This window comes from Myxine glutinosa, chromosome 2, assembly GCF_964187855.1.
Source record: "Myxine glutinosa chromosome 2, kmMyxGlut1.1, whole genome shotgun sequence".
NCBI classification, from domain to species: Eukaryota; Metazoa; Chordata; class Myxini; order Myxiniformes; family Myxinidae; genus Myxine; species Myxine glutinosa.
In genome coordinates this window covers 254,844,017-254,869,274 of record NC_136262.1, presented here as the reverse complement: position 1 = coordinate 254,869,274, position 25,258 = coordinate 254,844,017, and the positions used below count along the sequence as shown (strand labels likewise).

Genomic DNA, 25,258 nt, shown 5'->3' with positions numbered 1-25,258 from the left:
AGATTCTGATCTTCACCAAAATGTAATCATTTAGTCCTTGTCACACACCCAACCTGTCCACTAAATTTTGTCCAAATCTGTCCATCCTGTTCACAAACAGACAGGGGTTAAAAAAACATAACCTCTGTCGACCTTTGGTGGCGGAGGTAATAAAGACTGAGTTTTTACCAGGAACAAGTCTGGAAACGAAAGTGTCGTGTTACTCGGTCCCTCAGTGGTGCTTCGGGAGAAAATCGAAGTTACAAATACGATAGCTCGTCTGGAGAGGGCCAAGTTCTCAGAAATGACCAAAAAACAATGAAATGTGCTTGCTCAGCATCTGGAGAACAAAGCACGGGTAAACCGTGCGCGAGGGGTGTGGGAGTGCGAGGTGTGCGAGGTGTGCCGGCTCTTTCGTGAACCTTAGCAATCAAAGAAATGGTTTAAGTAAACTAGATAAGAACCTTGTGATAAATTATTCCCAGATACCTTCGCCTACCTCTGACTGGAAGAACCGACTAAAACGTACAAAACCCAATACAAACTGCATTCCAAGAATGTCATCCTAAATCTGCGATTACCAGACTAGAACATTCCATGAGCCGTGCTACACCTCGACGTTTCCTTGTACGTGTAGTCGTGGAGGAACGTCAGCGTTGTACGATACTTCAGAATATCGAGCAGCAGTGGCTTCGATCTCTGCAAGGAATTTGCTTTGACCAGAAAGTTGGCGAACACGTTCCTCCATCACCTCAAGCCATTCAGTCGACCATGGAAACGGACGGGTCTTTGCTCATGTCGGATTTGATTCCTCCGGCAAAATACAAACCCTACGCGCTTCGTACATTTAGTTTCCCATCAAACTCGCCCGTAACCTCCGACTCTAAGTTTTGGTTGATAACTGCGAAAAAGACCGATTAGGTACCTTTTCAAGGAGATAGCGTCCGCCCCACCCAGGGTGTGTTCCATTACCACGTTTCTTGTGGAGCACTCACCGAGTGGCTCAAGCACCCAAACAAGCACTCCAATGAAACGGTTGACAAGGAACACCTGGCTTGGCAAGCGACAGCAATCCGATTGGTAATGGAACACACCCCAGTTCGGCCTGTATTGTAAACAGCATCTGGAAAGCAAGATGGCGTATCTGACCCCCAGCTGTAAACACTGTGTGACGTCCTTGAGCGTCAGGTCCATTATGTTAGACACATGGAGCAATGTGAGTGCATGTGTGTGAGGGATGGAAGGGGTGGGCAGGAGGGACCAGAGAAGCTTCTCTGCATATACCGGAAAACAAGTTTGCAGAAGCAGTGAGCAACTTCCATAAGAAGCTTTGCTGCAAGTGGGGAAAACTGGTTATTTGAGGCCTTGAATAACAAACTGCAAAGTGTACATTAAAAAAAAAAACATCAGTCCAACCCAGATATGGAACCAAATCTGCCTGAGTAAATTTCCTCTTTTGCAAGAATGCCATTATTGTAATCGTAAGATTTTCCCCTCTCGATACCAAAATAAAACTAAGAAGAAAATTCGATTTTTGATGAGCAGATGATTTGTCCTAACAAATTTAAACTTTAACCTCGTAACATGTCCTTGTTTTGGAGGTTTCCAAGCCAGTTGCAGGAACTATGTACAACATGACAATTTATATAATCAGACTTTGTGCCAACGACCATTCACAGCAAATTCCGCAATGCCTTTTATGGATAACTTGGCCAGATTGTCCTGCATTGTGGACAAGGCATTCCAGAATAAACCGACATCAAACGCAATCCGCGTATTATCCTCCTCGTCTCGGGGTCTGTGGTTGTGCTTGGTTTAAAGAAGCGAAAAGTCCTCCTAAAAGCAGGAGATTTGTACAAAGAGGTTCCAGAGACCTGGCCGGTTGATGGGGAGTTGGACAATTGTGACGAGACGTCCATTGTTCTCAACTACCGCTCTTGTTGAAAACTTGAAGTGGATACCGCAAGTCTGAAGGACACACAGACAGCACAGTTACAGAACTCGACTCTCTCTACCGTGCCAAGGGCTTCGTGCCACAAGTGCATTCCAATGACCTCACATCAAGGTTTACAAATCTATCCGTAATGGAGCAGATGCGAACATACTATATATATATGTTACACTGTATATACAGTACTGTACATATATACAGTGCCCTCCATAAGTATTGGAACAGTGAAGTAAAATTTGTTATTGCTATAGACTCAATAAATTTTGATTTGAGATCAAACATTGAATACGAGGCAAAAAATACACGTCAACTTTTGTTTCTTGGTATTTCTAGTTGTATACGTTTTACCATTGTAGAACAACAACACTTTTTATGTTCAGACCTCCCATTTTAGGGTGGGCCTCTGACTTTAGTTTCTTCTTCAGCAAGTGAAATGCTTGATGATCCATTGGATTTTATTCAGGAGATTGACTTGGCCGGTCTAAGTCATTCCACCTTTCCCCTGATGAACTCCTTGGTTGTGTTGACGGTGTGTTTTGGGTCGTTGTCTTGCTGCATGGTGAAGCACCGCCAAATGAGTTTGGAGGCATTTTCTTGTACAAAAGCAGACAAAATATGTTTCTGTACACTTCCGAATTCATTCTGCTGCTGCCATTATTAGTTACATCATCAATAAAGATGAGTGGGCCAGTTCCAGAGGCAGCCATGCAAGCCCAAGCCATGACACTTCCTCCACCATGCTTCACAGATGAGGTAGCAGTAGCAGCATGCTATGGATCATATGCAGTTCCTTTCTTTCTCCAAACCTTCATCTTTCCATTGCTTTGGTAAAGGCTTATCTTAGTCTCATCTGTCCATAAATCTTTTTTTCCAGAACTCACTAGCTCACCTCTGTACTTCTTGGCAAATTCTAATCTGGCCTTTATAGTTTGGTGCTGATGAGAGGTTTGCATCTTGCGGTGTAGCCTTTGTAATTCTGCTGTTGAAATGTTCTGTGGAAGGTAGATTTTCACAAGTTCAATTCTGCACTCTGGAAGTTGTTGGTGATGTCACCAATAGTTGTTTTAGAGTTTTTCTTCACAGCTCTGATGATTTTTCTGTCATCAACTGCAGTTGTTTTCCTTGGCCGACCTTGCCGTTGTATATTGCCAAGTACACAAGTGGTTTCTTCGTTTTTGAAAATAACCCAAATTCCAACCTGTATTTGCTATTCCCATTTTTTGTGCTATGGGTAAAATTGAATTATTTTGTTCTTTCAGTTTTTAAATTGCTTGCTTGTCTTTCATAAACAGTTCTCTGGTCTTCATGTTGGTTTGGGCCGACATATTCCCAAGGCAAAAGCAAAGGCTAAAACCAAGACTAGACATTCACAGCTCTTTAATGTGTGACCAATCAATGCAGCAGGAAACGCCTGAGCAACAAGACACACCTGTCAGTCACTTGTTCCCATACCTTTGCTGAGCATAAAAATGGCAATTATTCCCGGTGTGTACCCTGGTTTAGAATAGGTACAGCGTATCCCTGCGTGTCGTAAGAGGCGACTAAGAGGGTTGGTGTCAGGAAGGGCATCCGGCCATAAAAACATTTTCTCAAAAAGAGAACCATGACAATTACAACTACATATGGGCAGGGTACAGCCCGAAGTGGAGATCGGTTTCTGAGGTTTGGGACATGGAATGTAGGGACAATGACAGGGAGATCAGGAGAAGTGGTGGAAGTATTGGTCAGAAGAAGAGTGGACATACAGTCACGTGAAAAAGTAAGTACACCCCATGTAAAGTTTTGACTTTTTCAACATATTTCAACATACAGCTATTTGATCTTCATTTCAACAATATTGATAGATAAAGGTGATATAATATAACAAATATCATGAAACATTTACATTTTGTAGTCCATTGTATAATTTAAATAAACATAAATGCAAATTTCGCATGTGGAAAAAGTAAGTACACCCCTACATTTATCACTACTTCAAACACATAAAATTAGAATCAGGTGCACCAGCTCAGGTGGAAATGATTAGAACATCATTAGAGAGGATCTTGGAGGAACCTGTCTTATTTAAACTTCAGACATTTAGTTTGGTTTGCTCTTTGTTGTTGAAGTGTGCGGCGTCACCATGCCGATATCAAAGGAGCTCTCTGAGGCCTTCAGAAAGAAGGTTATAGATGCCTACGAGTCTGGGAAGGGATTTAAAAAGATCTCCAAACAATTTGAAATCAATCATTCGACTGTCCGGAAGATCATCAACAAGTGGAGAAGATTCCAAACAACTGCCAACTTGTTCAGGCCAGGTCGTCCCAGCAAGTTCAGCCCGAGAGCAGACCGCAAGATGCTGAAAGAAGACTCGAATAACCCCAGAATGTCATCACGGGACCTACAGGTAGCTCTTGCCACTGTTGATGTCAAAGTGCACGAGTCTACCATTAGAAAGAGGCTGCACAAATTTGATCTACATGGGAGGTGTGTCAAGAGGAAACCTTTGCTGTCCAGAAAGAACATCAGGGCAAGATTAAAGTTTGCCAATGCCAAATGGCAAAGACCAGCACTTCTGGAACAATGTGCTCTGGACAGATGAGTCAAAGGTAGAGCTATTTGGCCACAGTACCAGAAGACATGTTTGGCAAAAACCAAAGACAGCATTTGACCACCAGAACCTGATACCAACTGTAAAGCATGGTGGTGGAAATATTATGGTTTGGGGCAGCTTTGCTGCATCAGGGCCTGGGCAGTTCACCGTCATAGAATCCACTATGAATTATTCATTGTACCAGAGGGTGCTTGAGGATAATATGAGGCCATCTGTCGGAAAGTTGAAGCTCAACCGAAGGTGGACCTTGCAACATGACAATGACCCGAAACACACCTGTAAATCCACCAAGGAATGGCTGAAAAGAAAGAAATGGAGGGTTCTGGAATGGCCAAGTAAAAGCCCGGATCTAAATCCCATCGAGATGTGGGGGGATTTGAAACGAGCTGTGCATGCAAGGAACCCCTCAAACATCGCACAGCTGAAAGAATTCTGCATGGAAGAGTGGGCAAAAATTTCTCCAAGTCGATGTCAGAGATTGGTAGACAGTTATAAGAAATGCCGACTTTAGGTTGTTTGTGCCAAAGGGGGCAATACCACCTATTACAGCCAAGGGTGTACTTGCTTTTTCCACATGCGAAATTTGCATTTATGTTTATTTAAATTATACAATGGACGACAAAATGTAAATGTTTCATGATATTTGTTATATTATATCACCTTTATCTATCAATATTGTTGAAATGAAGATCAAATAGCTGTATGTTGAAATATGTTGAAAAAGTCAAAACTTTACATGGGGTGTACTTACTTTTTCACGTGACTGTATGTTGTGTGCAAGAGACGAGATGGAAGGGAAGTGGCGTGAGAATGGTGAAGGGTAGGCAGGGACAGAAATACAAGTTTGTGTGGCAAGGGTGCACGGAGGGCGTGAATGGTGTTGGTGTCCTGTTTTCTGAGGAGTTTGTAGACAGTGTGGTGAGTGTGACTAGAGTGAGTGATAGGTTGCTGATGGTGAAAATGATGATTGGAAAGCTCTTGGTGAACGTCATGTCGGGATTTTTTTTTTTTTTTTTTTTTTTTTTTTTTTGTATACAAGATCGAGGCTCGTGAAAGAGCGAACATTAATCACACAGAAAGACAAACCGACACATAAAACATAACATAGGGAGCGGTAGACAAGATGGGGAGAGAGGGGGAAGGACACAAACACAACATTTGAGAGCAGGGACCGAGAGACATGGAGACATCGAGAGATCTGAGAGAGGGTGAGGGCTTTGGGGGGGGGGCGTGGGAAGGGGGCAGTGGGAGAGGTATAAAACATATGGACACTGCCAGGACTTCCAGGAAAGAAGTTGGAATTTCAAACAAGGTGGATCTGGGGTGAATTAGCGGGGGTATTTTTACTATGCTCCGCAGGTTGGTCGGATCGATGAAGAGAAGGACAAGTTCTGGTGTGCGATAGAGAAGCTGATGGAAAACGTGAAAGATGAGGACGTTGTTATGGTAGGAGACCTAAATGGACATGTGGGAAGGAGTATGGACGGTTCTGAGGGAGTTCATGGGGGTTACGGATATGGTGTGAGAAATGGGGAAGGTGAAACGATTTTGGAGCTTGCTGATGGAGCTGATTTGTTGATTTGTAATACTCGGTTCCAGAAAGAGAATAATAAGCTTGTTACATACACGTCAGGTGGGTCGACGACAACCGTTGACTACCTGATGGTGCGTAGGTGAGATAGGGGGCACCTCCGGGACACAAAGGTGATTCCGGGGGAGGAGGCTGTTTCACAGCACCACTTGGTTGTCTGCGACATAAGGGTGAAAGGTGCGAGGAGAGCTCGGCGTGTGAAGTACCAACCGAGAATGAAGGTGTGGAGGTTGAAAGAGGTGACAGTGAGGGAGGCATTAAAAAAGAGGCTGAGTCGGGTAGAGGATGATGTGGTTGAGCTTGAAAGTGGTTGGATGTCAATGAAAGATAGTCTGTTGGAAGCCGTTGTTGAGGTATGTGGATGAACAAAAGGACCACCAAGGCACTCGGAAACATGGTGGTGGGATGATGAAGTTCGAAAGAGGATTGACGAGAAGAGGAAGAAGTTCAAGGAGTGGCCGAAGGCGAAGGGTACGGCAGAAGAAAATGCAGAGCATGAAAGTAATAAGGCAGCCAAGAAGGCTGCAAAGAGAGGTAGCAAAGGCGCAGGATGCATGTAGGAAAATGTTCGGAGAACGCTTGGATTCGGAAGAGGGTCAGAGAGCAGTATTCAGGATTGCAAAGCAGACAGCGAAAGAGGTGTGATGTGATGGGGGTGAGTTGCTTGAAGGATGAAATGGGACAAATCGGTGTGGACCCAGATGGAATAAAAGGAAGATGGAAAAGATATATGGAAATGCTGTTGAATGCAGAGAATGAATGGGATGGCAACATAGAGAGTAACCCAGTTTTAGGACCGGCAGAGAAGATAACTGAGAAGGAAGTTGAAGAAGCGATAAAAGCAATGAAGAGTAGAAAAGCAGGAGGGCCGACGGGAGTTGTGGGAGATATGTTGAAGGCAGCAGGAAGTTGGGGTGTGAAGACAGTGACAGAGATCTGTAATCTGGTGGTGAAAGAAGGCCGCATTTCAGTGGATTGGGAACTGAGTACCCTTGTCCCTCTATACAAGGGGAAAGGTGACCCTCTGGAGTGTGGCTCGTACTGAGCGATAAAGTTATTGGAGCATGGAATGAAGGTATTGGAAAGGGTGTTGGAGAGGAGGATAAGGAAGAAGGTGAAGATCGATGAAATGCAGTTTGGATTTATGCCAGGAAGAGGAACGACAGACGGGTTTTTTGTTGTGAGGCAGTTGCAGGAGAAGTACATGGAGAAGAGGAAGAAGTTGTTTCTTGGGTTTGTTGATCTGGAGAAAGCATTCGATAGGGTTCCACGTGAAGTATTGACATGGGCATTGAGGAAGTTAGGAGTGGAGGAATGGTTGATCAGAGTAGTGATGGCAATGTACAAAAGAGCGTGCACAGCTGTAAGGACGAAGGACGGGAACAGTGGTGAGTTTGAGGTGAAGGTGGGAGTGCATCAGGGGTCGGTACCAAGTCCACTACTATTTGTAGCTGTGATGGAGGTGCTGGCTCAGAACATAAAGGAGGGTTTACCATAGGAGTTGTTGTATGCAGATGATCTGGTGTTGATTGTGGAAAGTATGGATGGACTGAAGGAAAAGATGAGCAAGTGGAAGGAATGTATGGAGACAAAAGGTCTGAAGGTGAATATCGGAAAGACGAAGGTGATGGCAAGTGGCAAAGCACGTGGTGAGGTGGAAAGAACTGGGAAGTGGCCATGTGCTGTGTGCAGGAAGGGTGTCGGAGTGAACTCCATTCAATGTGCAATGTGCGCTGAGTGGGTTCATCATAAATGCAGTGGTCTGAGAGGGTCATTCACCAGTGTGGCAGCTACATTCAAATGTAAGGTGTGCACAGAGGGAGCTGCACATGGAGGAAATATGTTGAGTTGGATCTTGGAGACGGCGTGAAGCTGGAAAGTGTGAAAACATTTTGCTACCTCGGAGACATACTGAATGGAGAAGGTGGATCAGACTCGGCAACGGTTGCAAGAGTGAGACGTGCATGGAAGAGGTTTCGGGAACTGAGTGGCGTGCTGATGAGGAGGGGAGTGTCATTGAAGCTGAAGGGAAAGGTGTATGCTGCATGTGTGAGAAGTGTTATGATTTATGGGAGTGAGACATGGGTAATGAACGTAGAGCAGCAACGAAGGCTGGAAAGGGTGGAAATGCGAATGGTTCGGTGGATGTGCGGAGTATCGTTGAGAGAGGGGAAGACAAATGATGAATTGCGAAAGATGATGGGAATAGAGCCTGTGATTGATGCTGTGAAGGGGAACAGGTTGAGATGGTTTGGTCATGTGTTGAGGAAGGATGAAAGTGACTGGTTGAGAAGAGTGATGGAAATGAATGTAGAAGGAAGTAGAGGACGGGGAAAACCGAGAAAGACTTGGCTAAAGATGGTGGAAGAAGAAATGCGGGCAAGGGCGTTAACAAGGAGAGACGCAGAAAATAGGGCAAAATGGAGAAGATTGTCATGGGGACCGCAAGGCTAACCCCCGCTCTAGCAGGGAAAACGGCCTTAAAATGCATGTTGTTGTTGTTTGTTGTATTCCACAGTGGTAAAATGGATATGAATAGAAATACCAAGAAATAAAAGTTGACCTTCAGTACTCTTGCCTCATTCATCTCAAATCCAAGTTTCTTATGGCAATAACAACAAATGTGACGTCAGTGTTCCACTTCTTATGGAGGGGCTCTGTATATGGCTGAAATAGCACCACCATTGATGGTAGCCAGTATTACAAGTCATCTTCCTTCATCTTAAGATATGGAGTATGATCGGTTGTGATCATTAAAATTTCCTTCAAAAATGAAAAATTATAAAGAGCATTAAGAATGTGTCGCAGCACATTGCCCCCTGAAGGTGGGCCCAGAAGGGTACTCCCCGCCTGTAGAAATCAAAGAAAGCACTTGGCTTTCCTTTATATTAATATATACGAGGGTTCACACCGATTGTGTGGGTTAGACCTACGTGGTGGAGTGTGTCGGGGCAGTTTTAAAATCTGGCAGGAACAAAATCCAGCCTCGGGCGAGAGCAACAACGAATCAAAGGAGTCAGGATACAGCTTCAGGCCTTGATAATTCCCTAGGATGGTTTCCTGCGGCAGAGCAAACCCCCCAAATTATAGACACATCATTAAATGTTAAATAGCTACGCCACTTGAAGAACTTTGCATATTGCATGCAGCAAAAACAAACAAATAAGTAAATAAATTAATAAACGCCGTCCAAAACAGCACTCTCACCGTGCAGTGTCGGTGACGAGCATAGCTGCTCAATGGCTGCGCTTGCAGCACGAGGCGCCCACCGGGACGTGTCCGCTGTGCCAGCCCGAGTAACGTGTTCCGCAGTGCCGTGTCGCCCCCACAGAGATGTATCCACTTGGTCACATTGAGGCACAACACGAGATCAAAGGTTGCTTCCCGAGTGTTTGGAGGTGTCTCCGATGGCACCGCATTTGCCTAGAAGTGATTGGGGTTAGTAGAAGATCGGGGTTGCCGTCTAACTCTCAATTTGAATGGTGCATAGTTTCTGTATTCTCCAGTCATGTTTGGCACATTAAAATGGCTATTTAAAACGAGACTGAAGAATTTCACACAAGGTTACCATTCCAACGGTGCAAGCCTTCATCACAATAACCTCCAATGCCACAAATACGCGCTTTCCCATGTAAAATAATTTGGTCTTCTCATTTGTGCAACCACATCTCAAAGAGAAACATCTCACCTGCAAAAAAGCAACGTTGTAAGGAAATGTACAGGGCTGTGAAGAGCTGAGGCCAATGGGTAACGATGGGGCTTGAGATTGAAGGATGGGGCTTGAGATTTTCTTCAAACCCTGATCCCGTCCTTTGCACTGGGCATCACGCGCATCGACATCATCTCCTTTAATTTCCGCAACAGCTCCCTCAGATTCGACCTTCTCCACCATTAACGGCTGAGCAAAGGGCAGCACCCCGGGCACCAACGGACCCAGGCAAGTCCGCAACGAACAAGGAAGCGTGCGTCCCATCGGGCTGCAAGCCAACGCCGCAGACGGCCCGGTGCGAGAACACAGCCTACCTATTCCACGTGACCCAGGCCTGCCACTGAAGTTGCTTCCAGTCCTGACGGGCACGACACCAGACTTAAACTTCCGTACAGGGCTCGGCGTGAGATTTTTGGTGAAGCAAGGTGCTGTATTGGGTTCCGTGGCAGAATCCGAGTTGTTTGGTGCTTGGCTGAATGCACGAGTACAGCTGTCTTGAGCCTGCCACAGGTGATCCCACAGATCCTGTCGAGCGTACTGTACGATCTTTTTGTCTATATCAATCCCGATTACCTCAGCAGCTCCAAAATCTCTCGCTGCCTGGCGGGGACAAGCATAAAACCACAGGAAGGATTTGAAACAAGGCCCGAACAAAAATGCCGTAATATTTTGTCCAAGTACTGCTAAACGGAAGTGGATTGAAAGTGCTAAATAGGCGATTTGTGTTCTATCGTGTGCAGGTATACAATTCAATTTAAATAAAGTTGTTCCTAGATCATAAACAGAAACGGTCATATATGCACAGACAAGCGGGAACCAATTGCTTAACCCCACTTTTCGCTTCGCATGCACAGGTAAAAAATTATCAGTATTTCAGACCGGACCACCGATCCAGCTTAATCACATCACACCTATATAAACATACCTGGATCGCTACTTTTCCAGTACCACAACCCACGTCCAGTACTCTACGCCCAAAAATCCAATCCCTCGGTAAAGCCGTTAGCCTGGGATCCTCCCCACACCAGTGGGGTTCATCGCCCCGTGGATAGCAGCCATGGCGATAGCGAGCATCGGCAGCCCGGAGATAAGGCAGTACCACGTGTACCTATATAGAATGACAGTTTAGTGGTTAGGAAGTGTTTCAAGCAAGGACCAAACACATTTTTGCTTAATATTTCAGGAAAAAGCAATCCGAGTGAGGTTCTTCTCCATTGTAATATTAACAACTTGTGTTGATCTTACTTCTGTGCAACAAAAGAGCTCGCATGACGTTTCCTGGCTGATGCCTTCCGAACCCTCCCGAGTATTGAAGAGCACAGACCTGAGAGATGACTCGTTTTCGATTCCTCCGCCGTCCTCTTGACCTATCCAATCCAGCGTTGCCCTCTCTCAGTGCATCAGTGTCTGCCACCCCAGGTTCCTGCTTTGCCCGGCTCGACCCCCTCCTGCGTCGGCGTGCCCGTCTGTGAAAGGTCAACAATGCAAAATATTAAACTTTTATGTCGATGTTCAATATCACTGAAGCGTTTCCATAAAGGATGGGGATAAATCAATAAGCAGGGAAAAAAAAAATCCAGGAACGACCAGTTGTACGAATGTAAATAGGCGACAATGCCCAATTGTAATGAACAATGCGTACAAGGAATTTCATTCAGGATGAACATCAGTAACCATCTTGAAACACAAAATGGTTGTGACTGGAGAGAGACCATGCATCTGAATCCCCATTAATCACCCCCACCCCTCCCCTCCCTTCTTCTCCACTCCCCTCAAAAAACTTCCTGGTGAGCAAACGGCTTCTAATCATGGAAATGTTCGACCAAACAAATTCTTAAATTTGTTGAAGCAGAGAATAATATTTTCATGGCAAGCTGGTGGTAACATTAACTAATGTGCTGAGATCTTCATGAATAGCAAATGTATCCTGCTATATTGTGTTTTTGTGTCGTGTGTACGTCTGATGATTATATAATTGAAAACAGCTTGGCCAATCTCCAGCAAATTTAGCATATGTGCTCGGGGTACCCAGGGTCCGGTCACGGGCAATAAATAATGCCCCCTCGGGACCGCGAGGGGGAAGCAAATTATCTCTGCAAATGTGTATTGGTAGCACCACCTGATGGTGGTGGGAGACGGTATGACAACTCAGCCATGGAGATATGGAGATGACTTGAAACTTTGCACTGTATACCTGGTACAGTAAAAGTGCATAACTGACCCCTACTCAATGGAGGGGGTATTACGTTCCAGTAAGGAGAGGATGTTTCTACCTCTAGTCTTGGGAGGACTCCATTCCACCCTCTAAAGCCAAAATTATGGAGATAACAATTAATGATATACAGACAGCAGTACACACACGTACACACACACACCAAGTCTCGTTTCGCAATTGGGGTTTCTAAAGGACAAATGGTTCCAGTGTATGGCTGGCTTTAGAGCTAAAGGGTGCAGCAGGCACAGAGTGCACGCAACGCTCGACCTCAAGTCAATTCCAAAAAGAAAGGGTGATCAGTCTAGTGTTCATACTGTGATGTGAAGTTTTTGGTTGTGTCAACTTGCAGAACTAGAGATGTCAGGAAGAGTGACAAAATAAAATAGTATTGTAAAAATGAAGGATTATAACAACAACAACAACAACAACAACAACAACAGCAACACTGTTTTGCATTTCAAAATTAACATGAATGGTTTGAATTGGAGAATTGTGAGAAATTGTCCATTTACTAATGGAAAAGTCCGTTTCAATTTTGGAAGTGACATCGCTTCACATCACAACACTGTTCCGCACTGAGTACAAGCGACACCCTCTTTTATGACAACATGACTCTTGTAAGCAGGAGTACTCAACTCACTACACCGTTGCTATTTTTCCAAGACCCGTGACAATGAGGTATCGGGAGAAGGCATTGGAAGAAAAAAAAAATCCAGTAACCTGCTAGTAAGAGAGTTGTAGTCTAGTAGGAAGACTAGGTCCCCCTGCACCCCCCGGAGATATACTTCTAATCAGTGTTTCTAGATTGGAAAAAATGTGTAGAAAATGACTAGCTATGGCCCCAAGCTGAAAAAATGTCCCACATACCATTTTTATGCAAATTACTGCTGCCATTATCAAAAAAACGATTTTTGACATATCTCAGCCAATATTGCAGATAATTGAAAAATGAAGGTGTCTAGACCCATGTTTTGAAGGGCATAGATCATGATAGAACTATTCATAACATGATTACATGTGTCTATGGTATACTAGTATGCTAATTAGTGCTTTATTTACAAAATAATCACAGTTTTACGAAATAATAGACTCATATTAAGGTCCGTCTACACAGACGTTAACACAAAGTTTTATTTTTCTAAATATTACAACTGTCAAAATAGTCCTAGCACTCAATGTGACCACTCTTCTCTTGCTTGTTTTAGATAAACATCATTAGCATTAGTGATTCTACACTGAGTCAGTCATCATCATTTTCATCGAAATCGTCAGAGTCAAACTCTTCTTCTCCTTCCTCTTCCTCCTCCTCTTCGTGCTCTCCTGTGTTCAGAAGATCCACCAGTGAGGTTGGTAGGATGGGACCACTGGACCACATTGGTTTCAACAGTCCTTCATCAGTCCTTATCCATCCTTGCTCCTCATAAGGTTTTGGCTTTTCGATGATAGGTTGATCGGCTCTTTTGTACAATGCTACGCGGTGGTTCACACGCTGGATGTGCGGCTTCAGGGCAGACTGGCATGGAGGAAGGCGAGCCAGATCAACCTTGGACTTGGATGTGAGGGTCTTGTCCTCTCCCACCATTTTTCGTAGCAGCTTGGCACGGACAATGTCCACTGATGACTCGCGACTCTGGCCGTACATCACACAGGTGAATTTTTCTAACTGCCTCTCCACCTCAGGGTTGGCATCCCAGTTGTCACCCAGTTCACCGAATGCCCTGTGAAACCTGGGATTCTTCTCCAGCTTTTTCAAGGGCCCGACTTTTCCCTTCCCTTTGAAGGCACTGGTGCAGTCTTCTCCGCTGAACACATAGTACCCCAGGAGAGTGGCACAGTAGTCCTCTCCCAGGGATTCTGCCAGCTCAGAGACGTTGACAAGTTGGCGATGCTTCCCTGACCCTGTATCCAGGTACACCGTCAGCTTGATGTTGTGGGCATGGTGGAGCAGGATCAGGAGGATGTCTGTGTCCGGTGTTCTGACTACAGCGTTCTTGTATCCGATGGTAGCAGCATGATGGAGGTACAGAACCACCCTGGTATCAGTCTCTTCCTGGTTGCTGTAGATCGTGGGGAGTTCACGTACCTCGACCTGAAACACAAAAAGGCACCGCATTTCAATCACCAGTCACTGCCAGTTTCAGATCTAGACAAACATCACAGGTAATCACCTTTTTTTCAGGAAAAATTACAAATTGAATCGCCATTCACGAAGGGCTTTCAATTTTACCTTGCCATTCGTTGAGGCAAGTTGGTGGGCCTTCCCCTCCACGATCAGCACAGCCATCTCTGTTCTCTCCAGCCTGGTAGCTGCCTCTTGTCCACTCCACACTTTCAGAAGAAGCTGGCACATCTGCTTTTTGTTGTCGTCATTTGCAAGGAACATTTTGAAGTCATATGGCTTCCTGGTTGCTGGTCCAGCCAGAATGATCTTCTCTGAGCTGCCCCGCCTCAGCCTTTCCTGCGCTTTGATTGACTCAGGATGGTAACTGTCAGTGGAGAACAGAAAGTGCTGCTTGGCCACCATCTGATCAAGCACCTGCAAGCATATCTCACCACATGTTGTGACCTATTGATGGTAGGTAGCATTCGGTCCTTGCTGCTCTCGAACCCGGGCTTGACCTCCTGCACCATGATTCCTCCAGCACTGTTTACAATGTTGCTGCCGTGCACACTGGTAGTGGTTTTATTCAAGTTGTCCCACTCACAGTGGAATACAAGGTTGCCCTCTCCTGTCACAATTTGTGGTGTACGATAAGTTGAGACTTCATCCAGGACCTTGGCGAGAGCAGTTTCCAACTCCAAGGCGAAATCGTAGCTCTCAGAGTGTCCAAGCCTGTGTAGTATTGTGGTGAGCTGTTTGCTTCGGAACAGGTGCCTTACAGTCACACAGAGGAGAATGTGCTTTGGTAACTTCCATTTTCCATCTGACACTGCACGGCACAGATCTTGTCCAATGGAGAAGACCAGACGCTTCACCTTTTCTGTCTCGATGCCCTCCTTGCCAGTCATTAGCACGCTGAGAAAGCGGACAAGGTCTGGAGGTAGGATGTCTTCAGGATTGAGCTCCATGTCTTCAGCTGTTGGTGGCCATGGTTGGTCTTTACACTCTCTGAAAGCCTGTAGAATACCCTGGCGAAGTTGGAGGGCAACATTTTGGTTCTTGTTTGTGCTTCCGAGTGTGAATGCTCGTGCGAGAGCATTGGAAACTGTTATGTTTGAGCTGTGCACAAGCCAGAAAGAAATGACATCACATTTGTCATGATCAACCTTCGTGAAGTGGATATGCTCCTTGATTGGGTCATTCTGTAGGCGTTTCAGTAGTTTCTCTGACCGATAATTTGAGTTCTCATATCCATTCAGTTTCAGTTCCTCGACATAGAGCAAGCGCAAGGAAGAAAGCTGTAGAACTTTATTCTGCTGGATGACCTGGGTTTGAATGTGTTCCAGTACTGAGTTGAATGCCTTTTCATGGGCGGCTGACATGCAAGCCTGCTCCTTTGGTGCTTCGGCTCTGTGAATCGCACGCTCATAGTTGTAGAATGCTGTGCGGAAAGCTTTAAAACATGACGGATGGTGTTTGGCCTCACATGCAAAGAGGTCTTTGTTTTTCACCTTTCGATGGAGTCGATAGAGACCCATTTTCTCAGCCCGTGTTTCGATTTGCTCCCATGCATTTTCTTTGTTTTTAAAGGATGGGAAGGTTGTAGGCCTCTCAGTATTGCGATGAGCATCTTTGGTCTCAACTTTCTCACAAAATATACACTCTGGCGGGAAGATGGGTTCAGCAGAACCTCCTGGTTTACGAGGAGAGTGATGCCATGATGAGGTTGATGGCCCTGGTTCTGTATCATCTCCCAGACGATGAAAGTGGCGGACAAAGTGCTTATAACACTTGCTGTGATATCCTACTCTTTCTAGGTCATCAGGAAGAGTTGCCGGGATCTGATCACATACTGATTGCATACGACATGGGGAGTCATGCGGTTGGTTGAGACGTCTATCCCGGATCTTTTGAAGCAGTTGCAGTTTTTCTGAAGCAGATCCTTTAATTTTACGGAGGGGCGTGAAATCCCCATGATCAGACATGGATGGTACATGAAGGATGCATGTAGGAGGAGAGCTTTGGGCTGCAGGTTCTACACTCCGTTTTCTTTTGGGCATGCTTGCTGTCGATGTCTACCATCACTGTTAAATGACAAATAAGAAATCACGAATGATGTTAAAAGTGCCTGTGAAAGGAGGCTCTGAGTTTTCAGTGAGGTAACAGAGGTTCTGAGTCATGTTCTACACTAGGGTACTTTTTAGCTGACTAAACCATGTTTAGTGGCATCAAAAGTGCTAATAGCTAAAACATCTAAATTCTTCCACACTAACGTTAGCTATCTAGGCCAATGAAACATTGTGCTAAGTTACTGTAGCTAGCTCAGCTGTCGTGCCTCTTTCTGGTTCAATTCATATATCAGAAGTCAACAGATATGTCTCATGTTTGGCATTAACAAAAGTTTAAGTTACACCGACATTAGGAACATACTGTACATAGATGAGGCTAGCTTTAACGTTAGCTAACATGGTGCTAGCTGGCTCAGCTGTTATTCTGCCTGTTTATGATTTCATGCAGAAACTGAAGTCAAGAGTGTGAGTAACATTATAGTTAGCATCTTACCTGGCTAGATTGGAGGATGAATACCAAGAACAACACACAGATGGAATGGAAGACTGAACTTTCAACTGAGGTATTCAATAACATCAACGTTACCAATTGATACGAGCGCGCGACATTACCAATTGATACGAGCGCGCGAGCGCGCATGTTACATGGATGGAAATGTAAAATGGCAGCTATAGCAGCACTAATTTGGATCTCTAGTCTGTCATTTCTGCACTGTGATTGGATAACATAAAAAAATATGTTTGGGAGTTAACAGCAGGAGTTGGTAGATTTTACGTGGGCTGGGTGAGAAACCTTTAAATAAGCAAGTGAAAATCTCTCGCAATACAAAGTCAATGGTGGGAAGAAAAGTTGAGTGGTACCAATGTTACTGCCAATGTCCCGCCCCTATGCAAGACTCAGGAGCATCTTGTTGACATTTAACCTTGAAAATACCTGGGTTTAGACCCCTTATGTACCATGTTAAGTTATCTGCAGTATTAACGTATCCTTATCATTTGTAAAACTGATTATTTTGTAATTACAGCATTAATATGCATACTAGTATACCATAGACACATGTAATCATGTTATGAATAGTTCTATCATGATCTATGCCCTTCAAAACATGGGTCTAGACACCTTCATTTTTCAATTATCTGCAATATTGGCTGAGATATGTCAAAAATCGTTTTTTTGATAATGGCAGCAGTAATTTGCATAAAAATGGTATGTGGGACATTTTTTCAGCTTGGGGCCATAGCTAGTCATTTTCTACACATTTTTTCCAATCTAGAAACACTGATTAGAAGTATATCTCCGGGGGGTGCAGGGGGACCTAGTCTTCCTACTAGACTATTGGGTTGGGATAACCTAATAACTTAATCCATAATTTGTTTACAGTGCGTCGGTGATGCCGAAGCAGTCTTGGCGATGGTTATATTGGGTGGTTTGTCATTGCCTTCTCAGCTTTCCTTGTACATGATCCATCCTGTTTTTTTTTGTTTTTTTTGTATACAGGATCGAGGCTCATGAAAGAGCTAACATTTATCACACACAAAAAAAAAAATCAAACAGACACACAAAACATATAATAAGGGGAGCGGTAGACAAGATGGAGAGAGAGGGGAAGCACACAAACACAACATTTGAGAGCAGGGACATCGGGAGATCTGTGGGAGGGCTTGGGGGGAGGAGGCGTGGGAAGAGGGGGGGGAGGGGGAGGAGTGGGAGAAGTATAAAACACAAGGACACTGCAAGGACTTCCATGAAGGAAGTCGGTATTTCAAAAAAGTGAATCTGGGGTGAAATTAGCAGGCGTAGAAAAGATCAAGGTTTTGGATGGGGGAAGATAAGAGATGGTGGTGAACAGCTGTTTTAAAGACCTGGAGGGAGGAGTGGGATTGAAGAGAGTGAGGGAGTTTGTTCCAGAGGTGGGAGAAAAGAGGAATGAAGGAGTGAAGGTGAGCGGAGAGTCTTGATTTTGGCAGTTTAACCATAAGAAGGTTGCAGGCAGATCTTCTGCAACCTGCAGGAATATTTGGGGGACAGAGCCCAGAGAGAGCTGGGGAAGCAAGGCCGGAGAGGAGTCGGTAGAAGACAGAAAGCCCACCAACCTGCCTGCGGTGAGTAAGTGAAAGGCCCTCGGAGTTAGCTTCATCGCGGGAGATTCCAATGATTCTGAAAGCTTTGGTTTCAACAGCGTGAAGCCGAGCGAGGTGTGAGGCAGGAGCACCGGCCCAGAGGGGAGAACAGTAGTCTATTGAGTTGCGGATGAAAGCCTTGTATGTGGTGAGGAGCTCAGGTGTGCCAAGGAAGGACTTCGCATGACCGAGGATGCCCAGTCTGCGACTGGCTTTGGAGGCCAGATTTGAAATGTGGTTTTCCCAGGAAAGATCATGGCAGATAGTGAGACCCAAAAGCTTGAGTGACAGAACTTCTTGGAGAGGATTATTCAGAAAGTGGATGGGAGGTTGTCCAGTCAGTCTTTTCGGAGAGACATAGTAAGAGTGTGAGATTTGTCAGGATTGAAAGACATGTTCCACTTGTTTGACCAGTCTGTGATTTTGTCCAGGTCTGCAGAGAGTGAGGAGGCTGCAGACTGCCGATCTGAGGGATGAGGAATTGGAGCAGCAGAGAGTGGAGTCATCAGCAAAGCGATAGAGAGGATTTTCAAGAGAGTCAGAGAGATCATTGATGAAGGCCAGAAAAAGCACAGGGCCCAGAACACTGTCTTGGGGAACTCCAGCCTGAACAGGAAGGGGAGATGAGAGAAACCCATTCAGGGCCACACGTTGACTACGACTAGAGAGGAAGTCCGCAAGCCAAGCGTGGAGATTTCCATGGATACCATAGGAGGAGAGTTTGGTGAGCAGAGCGGGGTGCCAGACCGTATCGAAGGCACGTGATATGTCAAGGGAGACAGCTCTAATTTTCTGTTTGGCATTGAGGACCTCCATCCATTGTTGAGACAGCAGAAGCAGCATGTCCAGAGTAGAGTGACTTGGTCTGAAACCAAATTGATGATCAGAGATCAAGCCATTGGAGAAGAGGAAGGATTTGATATCCGAAGCAATGATGGATTCCATGACTTTGCTGATAATTGGAAGCAGGCTGATTGGTCTGTAGTTGCAAGGATCTGTTTTTGCACATTTTTTGTGTAAAGCGGTGATGTTGGCTGATTTCCAAGGTGATGGCAGATGACCTTGAGCAAAAGAGAGGGTGAAGAGAACAGAGAGAGGGAGTGAAAGAGCTGTTATCCTGTTAAAATGTTGAGTTTCAAGCATGGAAGCAGCACATCCAATTGAAAAAGAAAAGTCTTTGGAACGACTTGGTTGGGGTTTGAACTCCTGATCTCCCAAACTCAGAGCGGACGCTCTAAGCATTACGCTACTAGTTGGGATAGGAGGGAATAATGGGGATAGGCATACTGCTTGAACAATACTAATATGGCACAGGACACAGAGGACATTTTCAAATATAAAAGTAGGATAGAGCTCCAAAATCAAAATAGTCACTCAACATGCAGATTTATTCGAATTCTTCCTGATTTAATTGGGAGAAAAAGAAAAAGGAGGAAGCTGTCAATCGAGTCAATGTGTGTGCCGTCCTTCCGATGGATGTCAAACTGGACATCCTGTCTGCTGGCATTAGCTGATGGATGTTAATGATCCCATGGTGTCCTTCGTGAAACGTAGGCAAGCTATCCCCGGCACCCTGTACAAATTACAAATTACTGCCGTGACTACTGCTGGGAAGGCAACGGCAAACCAGCTATGGTCTGCGACGGAGTATGGGACATCAGAAGCAGAATATATGTATTATATATAATATATATATAATGTATTGTTGTGTCTGGGGGTAAAGCAATATCTAGAGCCAGATAGATCTGTGTAGGTAAGTATCCGACTGTCGTGATAGGGAATCTACCTTGTAATAAGTTCTGTGTATTCCGGTTTGGTGGGTTAAGATGTATACCTGTGAACATACCAGGATGTTCGAGTGTTAAAGTTAGGGATTAAAGATAAACCCATGTGCGTCAAACCTGGTCATCAAACCTTTGTCCCTTCTGGCAATGCACACCAACATAGACATTTAGACAGGCCCTTAGCGCAACATTAAATAATTCCCTTCCCTGACAGGACATCGGAAGAAAGCAGGCAAGGAAACCAGTTCGGGGCACCGCCGATGATGGCCGCCGCCAGCTACACCTCCGGCAGGCCTCGAGTAGCACGTGCTATGACCACGCTCCAGGCCTGTGGAGAGCACTGATTGGTCAGCGCGCTAGGCGCAAACCTCCAGCCGAGTGTGAGAGGCGCGAAGCTGGAAGGTTCGGTGGAAGTCGCTGGTTGGTAGCGCGCCAAGGCTGACGTCACCGGCAAGGTTATATCAGCACGCGCCGAACGACATTTGAGAGAGAGAACATCCGGTTCTTGTTTGCGCAGCCCTTCCTCTTGGACATCCTGCGCTTCGTCTTGCGCAGCACGCTCTCTTCGTGCTTGGACATCATTCGCTCTTCTTCTTGCTTGACTCTTGGAGATCCAGCAGTTCCTCTTGGACATCCGGCGCTTCGTCTTGCGCAGCACGCTCTCTTCGTTTTGGCAGACCGATCGTGAGTGGAGATCGACCTTGTGTGGAGCTCGCTGGCCTGTGTTGGACGCGTGATGCTTTTGGTGCGGTGGACGCGTGGTGCTTGGTGCATGGACCTCGTGAGCGGCGGGAGGCTTGGAGCGGGGCCTGGTGGCATGCGATACAGACAAGGCCGCACGCACCATTTTACACGACGAGACAATTATTTTCCTTTAATCCATTCCTGTGTCTGTTGTTGAGTCTGGTGTGTGGGATCCCAACGTAGGATTTACATTATTTGATTACCGTCGCGTTTCATTGTTATCGGGTGCCGGGAATAAATCTATATTTTTGTACATTTTAAATCTTGTTTGTCGAGTTCATTAATTTCCCTGCAGGATCGAAGCTGCCGTCGGTTCACCAGAAGGTAAGCGCTTTTACCGCAGCTCCCATTTTCCTTCTTCCTCCTGCGTTTTCTAGCCGAATCTGAGTTGGTCGTCGCCTCAGTTAAAGCCGTTCTGGTCCATCCGCGAGCCCTGGTGTTAACCAAAAGGGTCCGCGCGATAGTATATATATATATATATATATATATATATATATATATATATATATATATATATATATACACACACATATATATATATATATATACACACATATATATATATATATATATACAGTGAAACCTTGACTTACGAGTGCACCAACTTACGAGTTTTCCGAGATACGAGCCGTCGCTCGGGCGGTTTATTGCTTTGGGATGCGAGCCGAGATCTGAGTTACGAGCTTACGCCACCCGCCACCAAGTGTGTTCTGGTCACGTGGTTATCTTGCCGTGCAAGCATCTCTGCCGTATATCGCTGCTGCTTTGTTTTCGCATTTTGGTTATTTTGGAGCTTACGCCAACCGCCACCAGGTGGGTTCAGGTCACGTGGTTATCTTGACGTGCAAGCATCTCTGCCGTATATAGCTGCTGCTTTGTTTTCGCATTTTGGTTATTTTGGAAAATTTCTTAGTTTTAACCATGGGTCCTAAGAAATTGAGTGCCAAGGGCAGTACTGAGAAGAAGAAGAGGATGATGTGCTTGGATATAAAACACGCAATCGTCGAAAAACATGAGCGAGGTGTGCGTGTTGTCGACTTGGTGAGGCAGTACGATCGTAGCACTTCTACGATATGTACGATTTTGAAGCAGAAGGAGTCGATAAAGGCTATAACGCCAGCCAAGGGCGTTACGATTATTTCAAAGCTCCGGACCTCTATCCATGAAGATGAAGAGATGGAGAAGTTGTTGTTTGTGTGGTTGACGGAGAAGCAGCTCGCAGGATGCCGAGGAGGACGTATATAACGGCAGAGGAGAAGAGCATGCCAGGCCACAACTTGTTCAGAGTGCCGGCGATAGCTCGCCTTCTCTTTGTGGAAAACACGGTGAGATCCTTAACATCCAACAACTAATGGGACGCAAACGGGGCGCCCAGTTTAGCGGTACACACATTGATGAATCACCCTGCCTGTGATTCACCCATGACAGGTTATAGCTGGGTCGGGATTCAAACCCAGGCTGGACAGTTTTGAGTCAAGTGTGCGTACCTCCAGTCCAGGCCATCCTGCCAACTTGTATGCTGCATACAGGTGAAATATAAAGCGCGAGATATTTTTATATATACTGTATATTTAAAAAAAAATTGGTGTGGTTTTTGGCGGGCTGGAACGGATTAATAGCATTTCAATGCATTTTAATGGGGAAATTTAATTTGAGAAACGAGCAAATTGAGTTACGAGCTCGGTCACAGAACGAATTAAACTCATAAGTCAAGGTTTCACTGTATATATATATATATATATATTACACACACATTATGAAAAGGCTCTTCTGGCTAAACAGTTGGCTAACCCCCGCTCTAGCAGGGAAAATGGCCTTAAAATGCCTGTTGTTGTTTGTTGTTGGCTAAACAGTTGCAAAGGCTCCGCAAATTAGGCCCAAGCTTCGCAGAGCCTCAGCCCCTACATCTCCTTCGGATTGTACTGCAGCCAATACAAGGAAGAGAGTTAATTCCCAATTTTTAGAGACCAGTGACCCAAGAGAGGGATCATGCATGAACACGCGTTTCAGGCTTGTTTGCTCTCGTCAGTGTGGAACAGAAGCTCCTCCCAGGAATGAACTGGTCAAACCCGACAAGACGAAGTCAAGATCAGACCCCATTACTGCAGTGGGTACCAGGAAGCAAGTGTCACACCTAACCATTAGGAAATGCCTGCCACACTTTAACCTGTCTGTGGTGCACAAACAGCTTTGGGAGCAACCAGGAAGAATTACAATTTTAAACAAGCGTTACGCCTAGGTCCCCCGTCGGTGAAGTGATGCGAGTTGACAAAGTGGAAGACGCAAGGCGGCCATCTTGGATTTTGATTTGGCGACCCAATTTTCAATAGCGTTCTTCCTTATGCGTAGATACACCCACACACCAGATTAGAAGTTGGTACTTCGCTTATTTTTCAAGATATTCCGCTCACAAGGTTCAGACATACATGGCGGCGGCCATCTTGGATTTTGACGTGGCGACCAAATTTTCAATAGCGTTCTTCCTTATGCGTAGGTACACCCACACACCAGATTAGAAGTTAGTAGTTCATTTATTTTTCAAGATATTCCGCTCACACGGTTCAGACATACATGGCGGCGGCCATCTTGGATTTTGACGTGGCGACCCAATTTTCAATGGCGTTCTTCCTTATGCCTCGATACACCCACACACCGGATTAGAAGTTAGTAGTTCATTTATTTTTCAAGATATTCCACTCACAAGGTTCAGACATTTACTTTTCAAGATATCGCGCTCACAAGGTTTAGATATGGTGACAGCCATCTTGGATTTTGACGTGGCGACCTAATTTTCAATAGGGTTCTTCCATATGCCTAGTTGCACCCACACACCAAATTAGAATTCGGTCCTTCGCTTACTTTTATAAAGATATTGCAGTGCACGTACGCACGCATGGACGGAGGGGAAAACCATAGTCCCCCTTTCGTTCCGCGGTGCGACGGGGGACAAAAAGGTCTTCCGCTAAACAGCTCTTCCAGATTTTTCACGAGCATGGACTTTGTATAGAAAAAAGAAATGAATTAGAATCGCACCTTAATTTTGCTGCACAGAAGACAACACCACCAAAAACCATTTGGCAGTGTGAATAGGTATGCTTTTTCAACACCTGTTTCATTCAGCTAAACACACATATTTCAGAAATCAAATGCAACAATGTTGTACAAAAAGCCCATAAAAGGATGCATCTATTCCCAGTCATTTATGGGAATCACAGACCTGAGCACCATGCTCAATGTGTACTTTGGTGATTATGTATGTTTAAAGTGGAAAATGTGGCCTTTGCATTAAGATAGGCAAAATCTGCCATACCCTGGACCACCATGTTTGATGGGAAGAAGCGGAGGAACGATCTCATCACGAGGGTTTATCACGCTATTCAGTTCGTACGGCAAAACAGATGATGTAACACCAGCTCTGCAAACATCATCCGTTTTGGGACACAAGAAAAACAAACAAAAAAAAGCAAATAAGTCACATGACATAAGAAGAGCAATAGTAAAATTGCCATGATATGAAATGCCTGCGAAGGACCTCAACAACGCATCAAGCCTTCTCGGCATAATTAGTTGCCTGCAAAAGTATTCACCCCCTCCAAAGTTTTCACATTTTTATGCCACTTGAGCTTATTTCATGATGCTTTGAAATCAAACTTGATATATAAAGTCTTCATAAACTACTCAAAAGTTATAAAGCTAAAAAATGCAGATAAAATGTGAATAAGTTTGATCAACTGAGAAATTCAGAAGATTTTCAGTTGCATAAGTATTCAAACCTCAGCCTAATTAAACCAAAATCATTTCAGGAGCAAATTATTTGTTTGAAAGGTTACAAAATAAGTGTAGTAGATTTCACCTGTATGTAATCAGTGGTTTAACTTAAAAATTAAGCTCTCCCACTTATTTAAAGAGTTTTAAGGTGCAACTCACTTGGTCAAACAACAAGGCAAACATGAAGACCAAGGATCTTTCCAAAGACGTCAGACAAAGTGGTGGAGAAGCATCGTTTAGGAGAGGTTTATAAGAAGATTTCAAAGTCGCTCATTATCCCTTTGATTATTATGAAATCCATCATTAAGAAGTGGAAGACGTATCATACCACCCAGACGCTACGCAGATCAGATCGCCAATCCAAACTCAGAAGCCGGACAAACAGGAAACTCGTTCAGGATGTCACTATAAATCCAACAATGACTGAAAGATCTGCAAGGCTCTATGTCCGAGATGGGGGTCAGTCTTCATCAATCAAAAATATCCTGTTCCCTTCACAAAGCTGGCCTCTATGGACATGTGGCAAGAAAGAAGCCATTACTGAAAAAGACATCTGAAAGACATCTAAGGGTTTGTGAAAAAGCATCTTAATGATCCAGCAAGCATGTGGAGAAAGGTTTTGTGGTAAGACGA

General features: G+C 44.8%; 2 protein-coding genes across 10 annotated transcripts in view; both read right to left on the bottom strand.

Annotated features, from left to right (window-relative positions):
- Window positions 1-1,205: 1,205 nt before the first annotated feature.
- The window catches only part of LOC137420643 (7SK snRNA methylphosphate capping enzyme), a 69,788-nt gene continuing 45,735 nt past the window's right edge, over window positions 1,206-25,258 (bottom strand). For all 9 annotated transcript variants that reach the window (XM_078772455.1, XM_078772462.1, XM_078772456.1 and 6 more), the window contains 7 exons: window positions 24,168-24,272; window positions 11,148-11,289; window positions 10,749-10,931; window positions 9,803-10,423; window positions 9,322-9,537; window positions 9,048-9,174; window positions 1,206-1,947 (listed from right to left, as the gene is read on the bottom strand). In XM_078772455.1, the coding sequence (XP_078628581.1) occupies window positions 1,904-1,947; window positions 9,048-9,174; window positions 9,322-9,537; window positions 9,803-10,423; window positions 10,749-10,931; window positions 11,148-11,289; window positions 24,168-24,272 (1,438 nt within the window). In that variant the 3' untranslated portion in view covers window positions 1,206-1,903. The remainder of the gene's footprint in view (window positions 1,948-9,047; window positions 9,175-9,321; window positions 9,538-9,802; window positions 10,424-10,748; window positions 10,932-11,147; window positions 11,290-24,167; window positions 24,273-25,258) is intronic.
- Window positions 13,146-14,588, bottom strand: LOC144890962 (uncharacterized). Its single transcript, XM_078772841.1, has 2 exons — window positions 14,266-14,588; window positions 13,146-14,127 (listed from the first exon to the last, which is right to left on the bottom strand). Exons 1-2 carry the CDS (start codon window positions 14,560-14,562, stop codon window positions 13,279-13,281), a joined length of 1,146 nt encoding a protein of 381 aa, XP_078628967.1. The 5' UTR covers window positions 14,563-14,588; the 3' UTR covers window positions 13,146-13,278.

What these genes read in the sequence shown, in the direction of transcription:
- LOC144890962 (XM_078772841.1), bottom strand. Translation starts at nt 14,562, where the DNA reads ATGGTGGCCAAGCAGCACTTTCTGTTCTCCACTGACAGTTACCATCCT. An exon ending in TTGCCTCAACGAATGGCAAG is followed by an intron (nt 14,128 to 14,265) that starts GTAAAATTGAAA and finishes TTTGTGTTTCAG; the next exon opens with GTCGAGGTACGTGAACTCCC.